This window comes from Carcharhinus amblyrhynchos, chromosome 17 (assembly GCF_965287045.1).
Source record: "Carcharhinus amblyrhynchos chromosome 17, sCarAmb.v2.hapA, whole genome shotgun sequence".
In the NCBI taxonomy this organism is placed as follows: Eukaryota; Metazoa; Chordata; class Chondrichthyes; order Carcharhiniformes; family Carcharhinidae; genus Carcharhinus; species Carcharhinus amblyrhynchos.
In genome coordinates, this window is record NC_137340.1 from 28517444 (window position 1) to 28540537 (window position 23094).

At 42.2% G+C, this 23094-nt stretch overlaps 1 protein-coding gene across 2 annotated transcripts in view; it reads left to right on the plus strand.

Annotated features, from left to right (window-relative positions):
* The window catches only part of LOC145354402 (carbohydrate sulfotransferase 15-like), a 77717-nt gene that overhangs the window by 46728 nt on the left and 7895 nt on the right, over window positions 1–23094 (plus strand). Inside the window, exons 4-7 of one of the 2 annotated variants that reach the window (XM_080205674.1) lie at window positions 1289–1363; window positions 8855–8998; window positions 10811–10967; window positions 14888–15044. In XM_080205674.1, coding sequence (XP_080061800.1) covers window positions 1289–1363; window positions 8855–8998; window positions 10811–10967; window positions 14888–15044 — 533 coding nt within the window. The remainder of the gene's footprint in view (window positions 1–1288; window positions 1364–8854; window positions 8999–10810; window positions 10968–14887; window positions 15045–23094) is intronic. The other variant, XM_080205675.1, reaches the window with a different exon arrangement.

The following is a 23094-nucleotide window of genomic DNA, read 5'->3' on the forward strand; positions in this document are numbered from 1 at the left end:
AATTGTTCTCTTTGGAAGATAGAATAAAAGAAAAGAGTATTACTTAAATGGAGAATGATTGCAGAATGCTGAGGTGCAGAGGGATGTAGGATTTTGGGTGCATAAGTTGCAAAACGTTTGTATGCAGGTACAGCAAGTAATTAAGAAGGTTAATGGAATGCTATCCTTTATGACAAGAGGAATTGAGCCTGGAAATAAGGATGTTATGGTTCAGTTATGCAGGGTATTGATGAGACCACATCTCGACTACAGTGTACAGTTTTGGTCTCCTTATTCAAGGAAGGACATAAAGGCGGCGTTTCAGAGGAGGTTTACTAGATCAATGACTGGAATGAGTGGATTGTCTTATGATGATAGGTTTACAAAACTGGGTCTGTTTCCACTGAAATTTATATGTGTGAGGGGTGACTTAATTGAAATATAACAAAATCCTGAATAGTTTGACAAGGTGCTTGTGGAAAGGATGTTTTCTCTTGTGGGTGAACCAGGGTGTACTGTTTCTAAAACTAGGAGTAGCACTTGAGGTGAGGAGAATCTCTCTCTCTCAGAGGGTTGTGTGAATTTGGGACACTCTGCCTCAGAGGGCAGTGGAGGTGGGGGGGGATATTCAGGCAGAGGTAGATAGATACTTGTTAGGCAAAAGAATCAAAGGTTATAGGAAGTAGACAGAAATGTGGAATTCAAAACACAAAAAGACCAACCATGATCTGATTGAATGGCAGAGCAGGCTTAAGGAGTTGTGTAGTCTGCTTCTGCTCCTATTTTGTATGTTCACATTTGTATTCTGAGGAAAATAACATTTTAAAATACTACCTAATTGCATTGGTTCACAGATTTTGCATTTGACAACATATAACTGAGTATGAACAGATACTCATAGGGAAGAAACACTTCAAGGCAGGCACAAATTGGACTGGAATCTGCAAGTTACTGAAAGGGTTGATGTTAATAAATCCAGTCGTGAAATAAGTAGAAATGCCGTCACTCAGAGAGTGGTTAGAATATGGAATTCACTTCCACAGAAAGTGGTTGCACATAAGCGAAAAGGGAATTGAAAGATATCTGGAAACGCTGAGATGAAACACCTGGAGCAGGAGGAGGCTCGTGAAACGTTTACTTTAGAAAAGACCATTTGAGCCCAGTGACTTGTTCCTGTGCTCTACGCTTTATGTAATTCTATGTATCTCAAAGAAAATTGTTGTATCTTTCTACCAGTCACAAGATTGTGTATTATTTGTCTGTTTGTTTCATAATGGTTTTTGCAATGTTACAATTATTACTTCAAAAGGTCATCTGAAAGTCATGTTGAAGAACATGAGGAAGTACAATGGTCTTGAAGCACCAGTACGTGGCTCTGCAGCAGGTCAGTTTCAATCTCAGGCACTCGACTATAAAGGGGGTACTGAATAATGCTCAGTCCAGGAGGAGGTTCTCTCCCAGACACAGCGTGCATGATGGTCAACTCAAAACAACATTGGAAAGGACCAGGAAGTGGGTTGACCACAGATTTTTGTTGTCTGTTCAGGGGTTTGGGATCGAGGGAGGGTAGAGAGAAACAAAGAAAATATCCTCGTTAAGCCATTTGCAAAGTTTAGCACAATCGGAGCTTTTGGATTATTGCCTTACTACAGATTTCAACCTATAAATTATTCTATATTTGAATTTTAAGTATGGGTGTCCAAGCTGTGGGATGTTCTGCACTGTAGTCTCTAATTTGGATAATTTAGTCATCTGCTGGAACTGGTGAGGCTTTGCTGCTCCTACAATAACCACAACTACTTTATTCAAAGCTCCAAACAGTATTTCTATCATTTGTCAGAAGGATTTGTTTAAAATTCTGAGAGTCAGTAAATAACTTTTAAAATTTGTAATCCTATGATTGTGCTGATAACAGGGACATGCTAAAATTTCACATTGTATTCCTTCAGCAGTGACACAATGTTAAATATGGGACTGGAGTAGCGATATTCACTAATGTGATCACACAAATCTTAACCATTTCGAAGAATTGTGGAGATGCAAATGCAAAATGGCTCCATGTCATATTAAGTGTTTTTTAAATTATATTGGTTGCTTATTTCTCAATTCACTGGGGGGAGCTTTGATCAACACAAGCAAATCATAGAATCCCTACAGTGCAGGAGTAGGCCATTTGGCCCACTGCGTCTGCACCGATTCTCCATCAGAGCGTTCTACCCTGGTTCAATCCCCATAACCCCACGCGTTTACCCCACCAATCCCCCTAACCTACATATCTTGGGACACTAAGTGGCAATTTAGCATGGTAAATCCACCTAACCTGCATATTTTTGGAGTGTGGGAAGAAACTGGAGCACCTGGAGGAAACACATGCAGACACAGGGAAAATGTGCAAACTCCATAAGACAGTGACCCAAGGGTGGAATCAAACATGGGTCCCTGATGCAATGAGGCATCAGTGCTAACTGCTGTGCCATGGTGCCAGCCATAAATATCCATGAACAGAGATGTCTAGGACAGGTACATTGGGTTGGCGATCTCCTTCAGTACTGTTATTAACACAAAGCTATTGAGAATACAGTTCTCTTTTTAAGAAATGAAGTTGTTGCATATCCTGGTTAGCTGTAAATAAGTTCTCTGTTTCAGCGGTATCATTGACTCCTCAGTACACAACAAGAGATAGAAGGAGCCATGGACTGGCAGTGAGGAGAGGAGAGAAACTGGGGGCAGGAGTGAGGAAAGGACAGCCGGAGCGTTTCCAGCATTAACTGAGCAGGTATTTTAGACTGAACAGGCACAGCATGAACTGATGGCACTGAGGGAAATAGACTCTCAATGAATGGGAGGATAGGCAAATTCAGCTGGAACTGAATGGAGGTCGAGAGTGCCAGTCAAATGGGAGAGGGAGATTGGCAGAGGAGATGTGTTTTTTTCTTGAGCAAAGGAACTGAGGGGGTGGATTTGCCCAGAAGAAGATTGCGGGTTGGTGCTGTGCCATGGGAAGATGGGTTGGACTGTCAAGTTTAACTGAGTAAGAAGTCTCACAACATCAGGTTAAAGTCCAACAGATTTACCAAGAGTTGACTCAACTGATGAAGGGGCAACACTCTGAAGCTTGTGCTACCAAATAAACCCGTTGGAATTTAACCTGGTGTTGTGAGACTACTTACTTTGCCTACCTCAGTCCAATGCCGGCAACTACACATCAGGTTTAACTGAGGGAGTGAAGAGAGCAATCCCCCCCTCCAAAGTAAAGTGACTGCGCATGTTTTCGTGACCAGATGAAGTGAAATTTGAAGGGCTTACAATGACTGCGGGGTCTGACGTGTGTTGAACCGCTGGATAGAGAGAGCTCCTCAGCGAAAGGGAGAAGTTTGGTCGGATTGGTCTGTTAAAAATCCAAATGTGAATTTATTTTTTCCAGTTTTTTGATTGGAAATTGAGAAACGTTTGAAATCAACCAGGATGTTCTAACTTTAACTTAAATACTCAGATGTCTTAGGCAAACGTGTCAGAGACCTTCCAGTGATATTAGAGTTGAGAAAAAGAAGCTTTAACAGAATAAATAAGTAGTGTAAATTACAATAAAATCAAGCAACTACCTTTTCAAACAAAAATATTGCAATCACAATCTTGATTAGAAAACCCCTTAAATGAAGTAACAAAGCAAATTTTTCAGGGACTCATGCATCAGAGCTCTTTAGAAAAGACATTGGGTGGAATCTTTCAGCTGTTCATGCTGACAGGATTCTCTGGTCCTGCTGCAGTGAACAAAGATTTGACTGGATGCCAAATTCTCCCAACTTGCTTTCAGCAAATGACTGGTAAGATTGCACCCATCTTGTCCCTTTAACATTAATACCCCTCTTTAATCCTTTTTACTTTTCACTGAAAGATATAAAACAATATAATTTATTTCTACTCGTTAAAATACGTATTCATGTCCCAAATGCATTGTAAGAAGTCTCACAACGCCAGGTTAAAATCCAACAGGTTTATTTGGTAGCAAAAGCCACTAGCTTTACATTTCCAGCAAAATAGCATTTTTCATGCGCCTTAGAGTTACATTTAGGGTTGTTTATGAATAATTTTTTTTAATGCTGTTGGTAAGCTTTGGGATAATTTCCTATGTCACCAAAAGTAGTAACATTTGTGTTGGAGCACTGCATTTTGGCTACATCTTAAATGTAACCTTCACAGTAGAGCTAGTCCACTTGGTAGAATGGTACCTCCGTGATGTCACCTGATGTCAGCGAATGTCATGCTTTGAGTGATTCTGATACACTGAGATGGTTTCAGAGAACGTTAAGTCTGGTTTTGATTTTTCTAAAATTACTTTCCCGGTTCTCCAGTCAAACACTCCAAAATTGGATACAATGGCATATTGTATATTGGCAAAATGATTTATTATCCTTGACATTTTGTTTTTGAGCCATATTTGAATGTGTGCCCTGATTCCTGAGAGGCTAACAGGGCTTTAATGTTTGGCAGGCAAGTATAGACACAGCATTGTGTATTAAAATTACTGACAGCAGTCCAATTAGGGCCTAGCCTAGCTATCATGTATGATTTCACTACCGACTGGGGTAAATTCAGCAGTGCACTCACCTTGACTATATTCCTATCGGGTACTTTTGTGTTTCAACTTTCCTTTAATTAATATGTTTAAAGCGTAGAGTCCTCCTATCAAGATTCTCTCAAGTACAGCAATGTCAGCAATTCCTATATACAGCCTAGACACACCCATCCTTAATATGCACCCAATGCATAAAATGTCATGCTATGTAAATCAAATTGCTTGATATTGACAGCTATGATAATGTGGCTCTTGGGACAGAATGGGTAACACTCCTGCTCGCAGTCAGAATCTCCAAGTTCAGGTTTCACCCCAGGACTTGTTGGCCAATGAAGGTGTGTTCATAATGTGACCAAACAGGCTCAGTGTCAACTTGCAATTCCTTCTATAAACACCAATATCTGGTGGTAAGAGTGGGAGAGACTCCTGGTCAGCCATGCTCGATGGGGAATTGCGCCTCTCTAGCCAACAGAGAAAATGCTGGAAAATCTCAGCAGCATCTGTAAGGAAAGAAAGAAGCTGACGTTTCGAGTCCAGATGACCTTTTGTCAAAGCTATGTAAGTTTCTGGTGACAGACTAGTGAGCAGTTCCACGGATAACTCACTGTGGATACAAACAACAGTCTACCTTAGTGCACTGTTAGGTGTGTGAAGAGAACTGGAATGATCATGTGATATTTTCCCTTCAGCACTTTGGTGGTAGATCTTAGGAACTATTTTCAAGAAGTAGGAAAATAAAACATATCCTAACCATTAATGTAAAATGCTGGGCTCTAACATGTTGATGATATTTTTATATTCGTTCCATTGGTTATCTGAATATCATTCTCAACTGGCCATTGTTGGAATACAGAACTTTGCTCTGACTGATTGGCTCTTTCTATACCATAGAAACCACAGAACCTCACAGCACAGAAACAGGCCTTTTGGCCCTTCTTGGCTGTGCTGAATCATTTTTCTGCCTCGTCCCACTGATCTGCACCTGGACCATATCCTTCCACACCCCTCTCACCCAGGTACCTGTCCAAGTTTTTCTTAAATGTTAAAAGTGAGCCCGCATTCACCACTTCATCTGGCAGCTCATTCCACACTCCCACCACTCTCTGTGCGAAGAAGCCTCCCCCCCCATAATATTCCCTTTAAACTTTTCCCCCTTTCACCCTTAACCCACGTCCTCTAGTTTTTTTCTCCCCTAGCCACAGTGGAAAAAGCCTGCTTGCATTCATTCTATCTGTACCCATCATAATTTTATATACCTCTATCAAATCTCCCCTCATTCTTCTACACTCCAGGGAATAAATTCCTAACCTATTCAATCTTTCTCTGTAACTCAGTTTCTCAAGTCCCGGCAACATCCTTGTAAACATTCTCTGCACTCTTTCAACCTTATTAATATCCTTCCTGTAATTAGGTGACCAAAACTGCGCACAATACTCTAAATTCGGCCTCACCAATGTCTTGTACAACCTCAAAATAACATTCCAACTCTTAAACTCAATACATTGATTTATAAAGGCCAATGTTCCAAAAGCACTCTTTACGACCCTATCTACCTGTGACGCCACTTTTAGGGAATTATGTATCAGTACTCCCAGATCCCTCTGTTCTACTACACTCTTCAGTGTCCTAACATTTACCTTGTATATTCTACCTAGGTTTGTCCTTCCAAAGTGCAATACCTCACACTTGTCTGCATTAAACTCCATCTGCCATTTTTCAGCCTATTTTTCTAGCCGGGCCAAATCCCTCTGCAAACTTTGAAAACCTTCCCCACTGTCCATTACACCTCCAATCTTTGTATCATCAGCAAATTTGCTGATCCAATTTACCACATTATCATCCAGATCATCTATTGATATAGATGACAAACAACAACGGATCCAGCACTGATCCCTGTGGCACACCACTAGTCACAGGCCTCCACTCAGAGAAGCAATCCTCCACAACCACCCACTGGCTTCTTCCATTGAGCCAATGTCTAATCCAATTTGCTATCTCTCCATGTATACCTAGCGACTGAACCTTCCTAACCAACCTTCCAAACTAACCTTTGGTTTTTGTCTTTCTGGAGCATTTTCATAGCTTTTGTAATGTCTTGTTTTGAGGTAGATCTAGTACTGCTCCTAGTACAGTTATTGCATTTGATTTGCTTTCGTTCTTTGTTTAATAGTAATGAAGCTTGTAGTAGTTCAGTCAATGGCATAGCCATTGTTGAATTCCCCACTATCAACATCTTGGGGTTACCAGTGACCAGAAGCTGAACTGTACCAGCCATCTAAATATTGTGGGAGTGCAATGCAATCCTCTCCATTTACCTGGCGCCAACAACATTCAGGAAGCTCAACACCACCCACAGCAGCTCGCTTGATTGCTACTCCTTCCGCAAATATTCAATCCCTTCACCACAGATGAACAGTGGCAGCCGTGCGTACCATCTACAAGATGCATTGCAGGAACTCACCAAGGTTCCTTAGGCAGCACCTTCCAAACCCATGACCATTACCATGTAGAAGAACAAGAGCCACAGATACCTGGGAACACCACCAACTGGAAGTTCCCCCTCAAGTCACTCACCAACCTGAAATAAATGGCTGTCCCTTTACTGTCACTGGGTCAAAATCCTGGAACTCCCTCCCTAACAGCGCTGGAAGTGTATGTACACCTCAGTGACTGTAGCAATTCAAGAAGGTAGCTCACCCACCACCTTCTGAAGGGCAACATGGATAAACGTTAACTGAGCTAGCGATGCCGACATCCTGTAAAATGAATTTTAAACAGAAGCATGCAGTGCTTGTGCTGAAGGACCAAAGTCCCTAATGAATGTCCAATTTTGCAGTCCTCGATTTATTCTCCATTTGTCACATTGAAAACACTGTCTGATGCAAGGTATCCTTGCTGCGAAATGAAACTGTCTTTTTTAGTTTTGTGTAGTAATCCTTACATCAATACTATTGCAGACAAAAATATCTAAAACAGGTAAGTTGGTAAACATTGGATCAAAAAGATTATTGCCTTGTGTTGGCTCTTCTTGCAGCCTTAATTTGAGCTGATTCTTTCAGGACTTGTTTGGGTTTAGTGAGCAGTCGTACTACTGAGCTTTGTATGGTGGTGAACATTGATGTCCTCTGTTCAGGTTACCTGTTGTGTCCTTGTTTCCTGCAGTTCTTCCTCTTACATGGTGTATAATAATTAAGAATGCTTATTCACTGACTAATGGGTGTGGCATATGGTAATCAGATTGTGAATCCAGTGGACTCTGCAGGGGACTAAAGCAAAAAAATGTGACGTTGACCTGAAGTCATGAGACTTTGTGTAAACTTGATGTTAAGGATTTGCAGGGCTGAGCCCATTCAGCTACAGAACCACCTCTCATGGGACTCTCCTGCTGGTAGGACCCAAGGATGGTGCAGATGCCGGGGTGTTAGCTGGTAGACGTGATTGTGAGTATGTTTGCCAAGCTTCACAACAATCACTGGATATTTTTGAGGAAAGATTTGCAGGGTTGACTAAGATGAAATTGTTACTGATATTGTTCTCATCTAATACCTAGGTTATTGGTTAATTCAACATTCTACTTATTGTGTTTTGCAGTGCTTGTTCACAACTGAATTATCTGGCTGAATAATAGAGTTCAGTAGGATCTCACAGGTCAATCAGAAACTGTATAACTGAAGTTTCCTTCCCTGGATAACTTTAGTGAATCAGTTGGGTTTTTATAACTGAACAGTACCTTTGAAGGGGAGGTGGTGGCTTAGTGATATTATCACAACTAGTGATTCAGCGTAATGCTCTGGAAACCTGGGTTTAAATCCCACCATGGCAGTTGGTGAGATTTGAATTCAATCAAAAAAAATCCAGAATTGAAAGCCTACTGATGACCATGAAACTATTGCTGATTGTTGTAAAAACCCTGGTTTCGCCAATATCCTTTAGGGAAGGAAATCTGCTGTCCTTACCCGGCCTGGCCTACATGTGACTCCAGATAATTCATGGACAGATAAAAGAATGTTTTATCAAATTGAATTTCATATCTTGCTGTGGTGTATTGCACATCACCATTAGGGAGCATAGGCAGTTCTTAGTCCATCATTTTATTAGGATGGGAAAGTGAAATCAAAACTCCTGATGCTTCAAAAAATGCAGTAATAAAACACAATTCAGGACACTTGACGGAATTTTGAGTGCGTAATCTTGAAATTTGACATTAAATTGGTTCCCTGGTCCATGAATTTAATGAGAAGATCATTTTAAAATGGAGTGGTATGTAAATTCTGTACTAAAGCATGTTTTTGTTTGCAGGTATTATTCAGCCCTGGAACGGCTTCCATGACCGATATCTAATTGAAGATTATCTGGATCTCTTTGATCTGGCAGCACATCAGATTCAGAGTCAGATAGCCAATTCATCTGCTGAACAACTCATTAAAAGCAACATGGTCATTGGTGAGAGACCGTTACTCCCTCCTCCCCTCCACCCCCGCACTGTATTAAAATGATTTCTTCAGCTCCCAAACATTTGAGACGCTAAATCCCAAGTTACGTGCTTGTCAGTGTATGATTAATGTCAATTAATGGGCATTGTTTTTACAGAAATGTTTTTCTAAACTGATCATTTGCTCAGATAGTTTCAGCTTTCAGCTCACCTGATGGAAAATCTGATAATTTGCAGGAACAGTTCCGTCATGTTTCAAGCACGAAAGCCTTTCTGCTCCTGCAGCTGATCTTTTACTGGATTACCAGATGAAAGTAATTCTAAGTAAAAGCAGCTGTCAAAATTTAATTTGTCCACGCATGGTTTTGTTTTAAAAGTACATTCAGTTCCCTTTCCCCTCTTTTGGTACCCTGACATTGCACCATTCATTGTCAGCCCTCGTGGCAGAGATGAGGGTTGAATGATGAATTGTCTATATGGGCTACATTATGTTAGAGCGGTGATGTGATGTACTCCCTGCTCAAAACATGCAGATACTAGAATTCATTATGAAGCAACGGTTTGTGTTTGCTTCAACTTGAGCTCAATGTTTAGGAACTCAACATTGGTGTACCTCCGAAGTGTTTTATATGGAGATAGGTCATAGATCAAAAGGACAGATTCGAGGGGCTAAATGGCCTACTCCTGCTCCTTTGTTAGTTTGAACCTTCCCTCTTCCAATACAATGTGACCCTATATTAGATTGTGCTGCACCTTCTACCCAACAGGGCAAATTTTCCCATTCTGCCCACCACAGGAAGCGTAGCAGGGATTGGGGTGGATCATGGAAAGGTCCATTGCCCTTGGGCGGGATTTTCCGGTTTCAGGGCAAGCAGGACAGAAAATCCTGCCCAATATTGTGTCCCAGTATTAAACTGTGCTGCACCTTTCCCTCTTACCCAGTGTGTCCCAGTATTAAACTGTGCTGCACCTTTCCCTCTTACCCAGTGCATCCCAGTATTAAGCTGTGCTGCACCTTTCCCTCTTACCCAGTGTGTCCCAGTATTAAACTGTGCTGCACCTTTCCCTCCTCCCAGTGCGTCCCAGTATTAAACTGTGCTGCACCTTTCCCTCTTACCCAGTGCATCCCAGTATTAAGCTGTGCTGCACCTTTCCCTCTTACCCAGTGTGTCCCAGTATTAAACTGTGCTGCACCTTTCCCTCTTACCCAGTGCATCCCAGTATTAAGCTGTGCTGCACCTTTCCCTCTTACCCAGTGTGCCCCAGTATTAAACTGTGCTGCACCTTTCCCTCTTACCCAGTGCGTCCCAGTATTAAACTGTGCTGCACCTTTCCCTCTTACCCTGTGTGTCCCAGTATTAAACTGTGCTGCACCTTTCCCTCTTACCCAGTGTGCCCCAGTATTAAACTGTGCTGCACCTTTCCCTCTTACCCAGTGCGTCCCAGTATTAAACTGTGCTGCACCTTTCCCTCTTACCCTGTGTGTCCCAGTATTAAACTGTGCTGCACCTTTCCCTCTTACCCAGTTCATCCCAGTATTAAACTGTGCTGCGCCTTTCCCTCCTCCCAGTGCGTCCCAGTATTAAACTGTGCTGCACCTTTCCCTCTTACCCAGTTCATCCCAGTATTAAACTGTGCTGCGCCTTTCCCTCTTACCCAGTGCATCCCAGTATTAAACTGTGCTGCACCTTTCCACTTTTTGGTCCTGTTACCAAATCCAAAGAATATTGTCAGGATCACCCTATATCTCAATCTCCCATGGGGAAATGAATCTTGCTTGCTTTCTACTCTTTAGTTAAAAAAATCATTTTCTTTCTTTATAGGTGAGGCAAGTGCTTCCACAATGTGGGATAATAATGCTTGGCAGAATTTCTATCATCGCACTGTTAATGGTGAACCACCATATTTAATTCAGGACTTCCTTCATGCAGTTCTACCAGCTGCTAAACTTATTGTTATGCTGAGGGACCCCGTTGAGAGGTTAGTTTTGCAGCGTCTGTTAATTGTTCAATGCGTTTATTGCCAAACTGTTAGGAAATGTAAATTCTAGCATAGTGTTACACCTGTGCATGAATGACTGGTAGAAATGTTCAAATTCCCACACTGTTTAATATTTCTGGTTCACTGCCGTTTCCATGTGTGATTCAACTTTCCTGAACTGAGAATTTGGTTTAAATCATCAGAAGAAATGAATTTATGTTCCCATAATAAACATTTTTAAAACATTACAGTCTGATTAGCAACATCCAGTTTTTGCAGAACTAAACTCACACTTGAGTTTATCTACCCTGCTTAATTCAAACAAATGAATAAATAGAAAAATAGTCAATTTACTAGGAGTAGACTGTTTAAAAAAAAGAGATAAATATTCACTTTTTCGTTTTTAGCCTTTTGTTGCTTAAACTGCAAGTGCTGGGATTCGGAAGGGTTAGTTGATGAATCAACCTGTGGATATGACACTGAATCCTATAGCCTAGAAAGGTCCTTTAGTCTAATTCTATTCTAAACTAACTGATCTGAGTTAGGGTAGAATACTGGGACCATTATAGTAAATTTCGCTGTTTTGAGGGTGGGGAAGGAAAATCAAGCAGAGTTGGCACCTCTTATTAAAGTCCAGCAAATCCTGCTAAATTTGTGTATGTAGCGCAGGAGTTGTATGGGGCTCTGCTGTTTAACTCCCCAGTTTATTGACTCCAGTTTTCCAGCTTCTCTGAGGTTGGGCAAAGCATCGTTGAAATTCCACCCTAGGAAAAGCCAGAGACATGTGGAGAAATTGACAGTGGTTTGGGAAAGTTAACAAAGCTAAACATTTTGGAGAGCTATGGCAATTATTGCTGAAGTACTTTAGATGTAATAGCCTGTTATGAATTTTTGCATCAAATTGGTGCCAGGACTGTGGTAGGAATTTGGCATTGAACTGATGTTGTGTGAGTCTGAAATTGGCACACCTGCACTGGCGCCCTCTGAAATTCATCCAAGTCAGTGGCTTGGCGCAGAAATGATGCTGCACTGCTGCTAGTGTTTCAGCTACAGTCAACGTGGCAGCCAAAGTCTGATGTATTTTTGTGACGTGCAGTGGAACTACAGATTTCAGAGGAAACTGGAGCCACTGTCTGTCAGCAGTAACCTGGCCAATATAAGTGAGGCAAAATGCACCTCTCTCATTCCCGTGCTGTCTGATATAAAGAACAGAACAACGGTACCATAGATTCAAACGGACGCCCTAAGGAGCCATTCAGCCCAATCCCATCAGTATTCAAAATTATTGACAAGGTTTAGTGCAGTAATTGTACAAGGAACTGTATTTTAATTCTTCGTACTGACAAATGCAGTTATTTGATTTTTTTAAAAACTCTATGCTGACAAGAATTTCTCGAAAATAATTAACTTGGATTGTTTCATTTTACTTTTACGGTGGTTAGCACGGCTGCCTCACAGCACCAGGGACCTGGGTGTGATTCCCGCTTGGGACACTGTCTGTGCAGAGTTTGCATGCTGTCCCTGTGTCTGCTTCGGTTTCCTCCCACAGTCCAAAGAGGTGCAGGTTAGGTGGATTGGCCATGCTAAATTGCCCCTTAGTGTCCCTAGGGGGACTAGTTAGGATAAATGCATGGGGTTTTGGGGATAGGGCCTGGGTGGGATTGTGATCGATGCAGACTCGATGGGCCAAATGGCCTCCTTCTGCACTGTAGGATTCTATGAATTCTATGATTCATTTCATATCTAAAAAGGGAAAACATAACATAATCCTAGATCCAATATTTCAGTAGCGATGTTGTTGAATTACAATGTCCTGACAGTTCCACATGTAGAGCAGGAATTTCTAATCTCCTTGTGGCAGCAGAAACGGCTCACCATTGATCACTGGCGGGATCCTTAACAGATACAAAATGTCTTCTAACATTACATTATTGTGGAGAATAGCCGCTAATTACAAATGTTGTCTGTTTTTTTCTTTAGTTTTAACATTTAACTTTAATTAATATTTACAGTATTGTGCAGAATAGCTGCTAATTACAAATGTTGTCTGTTTTTTTCTTTAGTTTTAACATTTAACTTTAAAGGCATTAACATTAAATAGTGTAGTGAATATTTGTGCTCACAAAGGTGAAGGTGTCAGTGCCAACTTTCTGGAATCTTCTTTTGAATCAGTTGTTAACGTCATGTACTACCAGCTCAGATATGATGATGCTGGGCATTAGGTTTCTTTTGCTCAGCTTCAACATGGTCCCTTAATCTTTACCTAAAGAAAGCTCTCCAGTTGCACAGCGCTATTTCTCATCCCAGCCATCTTTATTGCCTTTTTGTTTGGAGTTGAGTTGTTTGTTGCTGCAGAATTGTAGGGCTGCCCCAGCTAGGGACTGGGTACAGATTAAACTCATTTATAGTATTTATTGGTGATAGCCTGTCAAGTATAGTTAGCATGTTTTAAATGTGGACTTGTGCCTGATGGCACACCGCAGATTACAGAAAGTTATATGTTTTGTCTTCCTTGAACTGTCCTGAGCCTTGTGGCAGTCTGGGGTCATGGGTTGAATGTTTTAACATAGTTAAAGTAGAGATGCTCAAGGATCTGCTAAATCATTGGGATTTCCATTTAATGGGGTAGATGAAGGAAACATTACTTGTGCTGATCAGGTAGTCGTTATCAATTTGGAACAGAGTAGATCCTTTAAATTCTAATGTTACCTACACTTAGAAAATGCACCCATATTCTGTTTTCTCTCATCACTAATTTCTTTCTCAATTTATGATTATTCCTCCTCTGAATATTTTTGTTTTGTATTTTACATATAGAATTCTTGCGGGATAATTCTAAAAAGTCTCTCCCATTATTTTATTTCATTCTTTTGTTTTCTCCCTCCTATAATGTTCTGAATAGCTAAGAATTGTGATCTTGGTGACTTCTTCTGAAACCTGATGACTGAGGGCCAACTAATTTTCATTGTAGATGGGTATGTTCTCCTTACGTAATGGGCTTAGATACCTCCAATGCTGTGTGTGCACGCATGCTGCACACACACCAGTGTGCATGCTGCACACACACTAGTATGCAAGTAGCAATGTTGTGTGGATGAAAGGAGGATTTCCTACTATTTTTGTGTGCTGTTTGATTTCTGTACTTTGTACACTTAATTGCCAAGAACATCAAGTTTAAAACTTTTGATAAAGAAAGGGACAATAATTTATAGATTTTAAACTTAAGCATAGGTTTAAAACTTTACCATAGGTTTATAACCTTTCCATTATAGTCAAACAGTTGTAAAGGATTATGAGTAATTTTAAAATTCCTTTTCATTAATCCTCTCCCTCAAGTCTTTTGTTCAAAGTGATGTATTCTAAGGCCTTGAGTAACCAAGTCTGAAAGGAGGGGAAATGTATTAATGTGCACTCACTTACTCTTTTTCATCCATTCCATTGTTCAGCTATGTAGCTCTGTTAGTTCAATTCCCTCACACCACCAGAATCAATATCCCTCAATGTTAAGCTCCTCTCAAGTCTTTAACACATCTTGAATCTTGTCAAGCAACCAGCAAATCTTAGAGAAACGGATGTTGTTTGTCATTGTTACGTAATTTCAAAGGCAATACTAATAGTGAAACTTCAGTTTCGTTTCTCACTCTGATCCTACAAAGTACAATGACAATGTCGAGTGAAGGCAATAACTAATTTATGCTTTTAAATCTGACGCTAATATTTGAAATCTGGGGAGTTTTATCCTGAAGCCGCTAAATTGATTGTTGTGAACGTAGAAAAAAAAAGTTCCAAAAAAGCCCCCATGTTAAAGAAAAGCAGTAATACGGAGAAAGAAGACTAGCTTTTGTAAAAGTGGTATGTTTTGCTATTAAGTTACTCAGTTTATGCCCTTGGATGATACTAATATGTTCACACTTTTTTAGGCTATATTCTGATTATCTGTACTTCATAAGCGCTAACAAATCTGTTGAGGATTTTCACGAAAAAGTAAAAGATTCGCTGCAAATATTCGATGGATGTTTGATGCACTCTTCCCTCAGATCCTGTGTGTACAACTGCACCGTGAACTCTGCCATGCCTGTAAGTACCTTTTAGTGATGGTCACATAAACAGTCATGACAGTCATGTCTCTCAATTCTGTCCGGATGTGAATGAATAATAGTATTATTTTGGATTATCCTGGGAATAATACCATTAGATATCTCACTTTTAAAGAGGTCTTGTGGTGCAGTGATTTGGATCCCTGTCCCTGAACCAGGAACTCTTGGTTCATGTCCCACTCCAGGTTTTAATGGCCAAGGGAGGTGTATTTATAATGTGGCCAAACTGCAGATACCTCCATTGGCAGGCAGTTACAGTGTGAGAGGTTCCTTGTCAATCAATGAATAGAATGTTGGAGCCTCTACCATCACTATCTGTGGATCTGGACTATAGCTTGTAAAAGTGCATGTTGGAGAAGCGATGGCCGAGTGGTTTTATCGCTAGACTATTAATCCAGAAACCCAGCTAATGATCTGTGAACCCATGTTCGAATCCTGCCATGGAAGACGGTGGAATTTGAATTCCATTAAAAAAAATTGTTGTATCTGGGAGGGTTAAGAATCTACTGATGACCATGAAAGCATTGTCAATTGTTAGAAAAACCTATTTGGTTCGCTAATGTCCTTTAGGGAAGGAAATCTGCCATCCTTACCTGGTCTGGCCTACATGTGACTCCAGAGCCACAGCAATGTGGTTGACTCTCAACTGCTCTCTGAAATGCCCTAGCAAGCCACTCAGTTGTATTCAAGAAGGTAACGCACCACCTTCCCGAGGGCAGCTCGGGTTGGGTCCATCCCATGACACCCATGTCACAGGAATTAACAAAAAAATAACTTGGACCGTGTTGGCTGAGTTGACTGGGCAGCCAGTATGAATCAGATTGGTACCAACAACAAGGGGTTCAATCCCGCAGCTGGCGGGGCTGGAAAATTTCAACACTTAAATCAGAACGATCCATGCAAAAAGTGGGAAGCTGGTTGTTGCCATCTGAATAATGTATGCAGGTTGTGGTGAATATGCAGCCTGCCGCCGTTCTCTATCTGTGGTGGAAATGATGACAGCCTGGGTTGGTCCTGCCTTTGGGCAGAGAACTTCAGAAGAAGGGGAATTCTCACTGTGCTTAAACCACTTTGCTGCCTGGCAATTAAGTTAATTGTCGTATCTGAGAGAGTCTTTACAAGTCTAAGCTTGTTGGTTAGAATTTGGAATTTGCATTTGACAGCATTAAGGATCTGACTATAAAATGCTTGTCACCAAAGCAACTCCTCCCTGAGTGAACTGTAATATACATAATCACCAGCGATTGGGAGGAAAACCAGCTTTTTATGTTTCTATTGTTCAGACTGTTTCTGTCCAGACCTTGTAATTTATAATGTCCTGACAGTTCTTCACACGTGGAGTGTGATTCTGTGGGTGCGGCGAGCTGGGAAAACAATCTACAAAGCGGCAAATCCCATTGTGTCCGGCACAAAACTGTTTGCAGTTTTCCTGACCCCTTTCGAGTAGCGTGGGCCACTTCATGCCCAGAAAGGGCGTGGACACCATTAGCACGAGGCTGACTGGATTTCAATATCATTAGCGAGGTCAGCATGCATGCTTCCCCCTCCCGGATGCTTCCCACCTCTCCAGCGAGATGTTACACCAGCACAAATCACCGCTGGTCTGCACAAGCGCAGACCTGATGAGCTGGTCATGCCGGGGTGGGAGCCTGGAGACCATCAAAACCAGTGGGTGGTCAGGAGCATGGCCAAACAGTGGTCTTTGGGCAGTTCCCACTTGGCAGTGCCCACCAGACATCCCGGCACTGCTCACCAGACATCCTGGCTAGGGATATCAGGCACTGCCGGTGTGCCGGGGGATGGGGCCTGAATGGGGGCAATGATGGGGGGAGGCTCTATTTATTTATTATTGTCATCACGAGTATGCTTACATTAACACTGCAATGAAGTTACTAGGAAAATCCCCTGGTCGCCACACTCATGCATCTCTTCAGGTGCACTGAGGGAGAATTTAACGTAGCCAATGCAGTTAATAGCATGTCTTTCAGACCATGGGAGGAAACTGGAGCATGCAGAGGAAACCCATGCAGACACGAGGAGAATGTACAGACTCCACGCAGTGATCCAAGCTGGGAATCGAACTGGGGTTCCTGGTGCTGTGAGGCAGCACTGCTTGCCACTGTATCACCCATGGTGGCACGGCTATGCAGAGGCGTCACGCCAGGGTGGATTGCGAAGGGGGTCATGTCTGGAATGGGGGGGTCAGCCAGGAAACCCATGGGGAGGGGTCTGATGTCCCAATATGGGCAACCCCGTGTCAGGCTGGGTGGAGAACATGCCACTGACAAAGGGGGAGGTCTGATGGCTGTCGGAGATGGGAGAGGGATCTCCGATGCGCCATGAGATCGGGGTACCCTGTGCATTGACGGCCGAGCACACTGACGCTGGTTTCATTGGTGTGTTAAGCCCCCATCCCCTCCCCCCACTGCCAGTATTAATTTCAAGCTTCCAACTATCCAAAAAGTTGACTGTTGAAGGATTGCGATGCAGGGCAAGCCTGAGACCTGTGCCGTTCGTCTCATATTTCTCGCTGTTGTGACAGTGAACTTTCTCCAAATATTTCTGTGACATGCTGGGAAAGGTCAGCTGGTTCTGCATCATCTGTGGTGAGAAGCAGAGTTAACAGCTAGAACTTTCTGGCTGATCATTCTGGCAGGACCTTTCGGTCCAGCCATCAGTGCACCCTGGCCACGGGTTTCCCGGCAGCGAGGGGTGAATTCAATGGGAAACCCTGTTGACAACAGTGGGACTATAAGATCCCCTTACTGGCTAAGGGCAGGCCATCTCCACCACTGCGGGACACGCAGCGGGTTGCATGGAAAATCCTGCCCACTGTTTCAAGCCTAGTGATCTTTCATCCGAACTGGTTACACTTTCTGACTATTTCTTTAGTACTGCTACCCTATGTGGCATTCCACTGGCTCCAGAAAATGGTTAACATCAGTGTGAACAATGCCATGATCATGAAAACCCTCAGCTCCAAGTCCCAAAGAAGATTAGGGGAAGAAAAACATTGAACCTGGATGACTACTTTCCCCCTCTGCTTAACTGCAACTAATGATTAGCTCTGGGTCTCAAGCGCATAGTGCAACCTTGCCACGATGGCACAGTGGCTCAGTGGTTAGCACTGCTACCTCACAGCACCAGGGACCCGAGTTCAATTCCGGCCTTAGGTATCTGTTTGTTTGTGGAGTTTGCACATTCTTCCTGTGTCTGCATCGGTTTCCTCCGGATGCTCTGGTATCCTCTACACTCCATAGATGTGCTGGTTAGGTTGATTGGCCATACTAAATTGCCCCTTAGTGTCCCAAGATGTGTAGGTTATGGGGATTAGTGGGGTAAATACATGGAGCTCCAGGGATAGGGCCTGGGTAAAATGCTCTGCCAGGGAATTGGTGCAGACTCAATGGGCCAAATGGCCTCCTCCTGTACGTAAGATTCGATGTACAATCTCACCAACATACTCAACGCTCATCTGTAAATGGTCAAGGCAGAAACTACCATGTGAACATCACCCAAGCTGAATGGTTCTGATGTACAAATGCATGTTGACACTATAGAAAAAGAGGTAAAATTGGAACTGAAATACTTGGCAGGCAAATTTATAATTCATGCCATCAAAAAGTCTCTATTTTTCTTTTTTCTGCCAACATTTAAAGATCCAATTTATATTGGCAAAGAACCAAATTAAACGTAACATTTTTAATTCTTGTAGTCATACATTAAATTTTGTTTTTCAAAATTTGGGTGTGCACTGCAAACCATATGATCTTATTCAAGTGAGGAATGTGCACTGGTGCATAGAACATTTTTGGTACCAATTATCAACACCGTGTACTTGTAGCTCAAGTATAGCATGGAGAGGTGCAAAGTCAGTCCCTCTCCAGTGTGTTCAAGCCTTTTAGAAGACCTCCTTACTGCATCAGTATGGCAAAATGTGATAGTGCTGGAGGGGGTACAGGGAAGTTCACCAGAATATTGCCTGGAAAGGAGCACTTGAACTATAGGGAGAGACTAGACAGGCTTGGGTTGTTTTCTTTAAGATGTGGAGATGCCGGCGTTGGACTGGGGTAAACACAGTAAGAAGTCTCACAACACCAGGTTAAAGTCCAACAGGTTTATTTGGTAGTAAACGCCACTAGCTTTCGGGGTTTGCCCCTTTGTGAGGTGAGTGTTGTTTTCTTTAAAGCAGAGAAGGCTGAGGGGGGATATGATTGAGGTGTATAAGATTATGAGGAGTACGAACAGGGTGAGTAGGGAGCAGCTTTTTCCCTTGGTTGAGGGGCCCGTCATGGAAGACCATAGTTTTAGGATAAGAGGCAGGAGATTCAGAGGGGATTTGAGAAAAAACCTTTTCACTCAAGAGTGTGGTGGGAATCTGGAATGCAGTGCCTGGGACGATAGTTGAGGCTCAAACCTTACAACGTTTTAAACATATTTGGATGACTCCTTGAAATATCATAATATTCAAGGATTTGGGACAAGCGAGGAAAATGGGAATAGAGCATCTTTAGTTGTAATATTGTTGATGTAGACTCGATGGACTGAAAGACTTTTTCTGTACTGTATGACTCTATCACTGTTTGACAGAGCCAGCAACTGCTCTGAGCCCACAGAGTCTACCAATTTGGTGTCCAGAAATATTACATTATTTTATATTACAGTTTAAAACTGTAGACATATACCCATTAAAAACTGGGTTGACGCTGCAAAATGTCTTCTGGTCCATTCCGGATCTGTGCTGTAAGCGACCTGCAGAATAAAAATCCGAAGCGGATTCCTATTCTGCGGGGGAACCTCCAAAGCTCATCCTCCTCGGCCATCCTTTGTAGATCTCACCCCGGGTTAACCACCCGAGCAGACCACCCAACCCTTCCCCCCAGATCAGACCCTCCCCCGGGAGACAGCACCACTGCTTCTCAGCTGCCTATATCCCCCCATCCATATTTTGAAATATTTTCCCAAATTTTTTGACTGTCAGGTTTTTAGTTCCTGCGATTATAATTTTGACATTATCTTCCAAAGGGAATTCCTCTAATTCTGTGCAATGTTCTGATGAAAACAAGATGAAAGAAAGGGTCCTAGGCTGCTCCCGAGGCAGATTAGCTGCACCCAATGTTGTCCGTGCAAATCAGATTCATAAGTAGGGGCACATCTGCCATGGAATGTGAGAGAAAAGTTGCCGATACAAACTTCTTTTCTCTATGGTTGATTTCCCAGATTTGGTAATCTCCTCGAATCTTATTTCCAACCAAGTTCCACCACGCGGACAATCCTTCCAAGTTCACCACGTAACTCTGAACATTTGAGCACCTGATTCATGGCTACAGGGACATCAACAATCCAGTTACAGATCACAAGTGTATTATACAGGTCACTAATTGCTCATTAGGACACTAGTTTAATTACCTTTCCCAAAGATAATTAGGCAGCACAAAGAAGATGCTACATCATTTTCAGTTTGCAAGGTTCTCCCAAGTCCATCCTCCCCCTTCCTCTGCAGTTTTCCTCTTTCCCGCCTGGGTGCACTGCTTCAGTTTTTTTTTGAACTGCGCATGCACAGTTTAGAGCTCCGATCGTTCCGGCAGCGCTAAACTCCGCCCACTGCCCGGATCAGACCGGAGCTGGCAAGAATCATATGGGCGCACTGCAAAGAGGATTCCAGTGTCGGATCTGTATTATGTCCAGATCCCGCCCTTAGGTTCCAATTGGTAAAATCGGGCCTGGTGTGTTCGAATGCACTGTCTACTTCTAGGCCATGTATTAGAATCCAACTCAGAGGGTGCACGCCTTCTCTGGCTATTAAGGATCATAAATAAAACATATATACACAGTGTTGTTAAAAATCCTCCTGACAAAATATATTTTCATGCAATTTTTCAAACAATATAGTGTAAAAAAATTCTGAATATATTAAAATGAAAATGCTGTGATGTGTTTTCCTAGCACTAATGACTTTGGAATGTATCAATACCTACAGCGTAAACCTTAACTACCAGCATATGTCAGTTTTTGCCTCCGCTCACGTTATTTGCTGTTGGCCTAATGGCCCAGCCTCAGACTGACTTTTGACAGAAATTGTTCCCTATCCTTTTGTACTTATTCATCCCGTTGGCTATTCAGCTTGAGGTAAATGTTGAGGAGTTGAGGGGGTTGAGCTATGAGGAGAGGCTGAATAAACTAGGCTTGTACTCGTTAGAGTTTAGAAGAATGAGGGGAGATCTCATTGAGACGTATAAGATGATGAATGGGATGGATAGGATAGAGGTGGAAAGACTCTTCCCGCTCAAAAAAGACAGTAGGACTAGGGGGCACAGCCTCAAGATAAAGGGGGGGCGGTTCAGAACGGAGTTGAGGAGGAACTTCTTCACTCAAAGGGTGGTGAATCTCTGGAATTCTCTGCCCGTTGAAGTGGTGGAGGCTGCCTCGCTAAATATTTTTAAGAAGCGGGTTGATGGGTTTTTGATAAGAGAGGGGATTAAGGGTTATGGGGAGAGGGCGGGAAAGTGGAACTGAGCCACGACAGATCAGCCACGACAGATCAGCCATGATCTTATTGAATGGCGGGGCAGGCTCGAAGGGCCAGATGGCCTACTCCTGCTCCTATTTCTTATGTTCTTATGTTCTTATGTTCTTAAACAAGTTTGGGCTTGGCTGTCTGACTGTAAAGACATCTTTTGTTGCAAGGGCAAAATTCCAGTTTCTGTTCCCGCTGATCAACATCCCGTAATTCCTGCAGTAAAATGCTTATTTGTTTACTTAGATTGAGACAAGATCCGACACGTAGTGATCTCCTGTAATTCCTTGCCCGCCATTTAGTCTCACAGATGGAATGGCAATGAATAAAGCTAGTTCTCTTTTGCCTTATCTACCTGGAAACTAACTGTGGAAAATTGAGAATGCAATGCATTTGCCAGCAGCCACTCAATTTACATAATATGTTGCTTTAATAGAAGTATTGACATCCCATATAAGAGACCATTAATGCCACCTAATTTACCATGTCTGTAGTGATAAGTTCAAGTTCTGCCTTCACTAGCACTTCAATCTTGTCCATAACTCAATACAATTGATGGCACATTATTTTTAATGCTTCCCATTAACTTGTGTTCGATTACTTTTTCTATCCCTGTAGAATTTTTCCAACTATAGATCATTTGAAATGCTATGAGTTGATTTGCTTTTGCTTGCCGGAAAAGATCTGTATATTTTCACCTTCCATTTCAATGTGTTCATATGAATTATTGGAAAAAATATTCAAAATTAATTAAAATTCTTTAGTGAAGTTTAGCCACTAGGTCACAAGATCATCCATCGAAGAACATAACAATCTTCATCCTTGTGTCTTGGGCTACCTGGAGGGACTGGAGTTAAAATGCAGGTTGTTGTGAACAAACGGCTGCAATCTACTTGCTTTTTTCTGCAAAATGATAATCTTCATATGGCAACAGGATTGCTATGCTGCCGTCCACTTTATCAAGCAAAATTTCTTTATTAAAATTAGTTTATGGGACATGAGTGTCGCTGGCTGGGCCATATTTATTGTGTGTCCCTAACTGTCCTCCATTCCAGAGGGCATTTGAGAGTCAACCGCATTACTGTGGCTCTGGGGTCACACATAGGCCAGAACAGGTAAGGACGGCAGATTTCCTTCCCTAAAGGATGTTAATGAATCAGATGGGTTTTCACAACAATCGACAGTGCCTGGTATTGAAACTTGATGGTAACTGCAGCATTCCATGACCAAGAAGACAGTTAGATCATCTCTTCTTTGGCCTCTTGTCGTTATCTCTTTCCAATTGGTCAATAACAGTTTTTTTTAAGGATGGCATGGGTTGACCTGGCCTGCTATGTTGGAAATTTCTTGAGGCACTTTTCACGACCTCTCACTGTAACTTCATCAGTGAAATCCTGGAGAAATAGGGTAAATGGTTAAACATTGCTATTTGCACCATTTCATTAAGATTTATGCTGAGGTTACAATAGGAGATTGGGAAAACCTCATGGAAGTGTTCCCCTTGTTGTCTTAT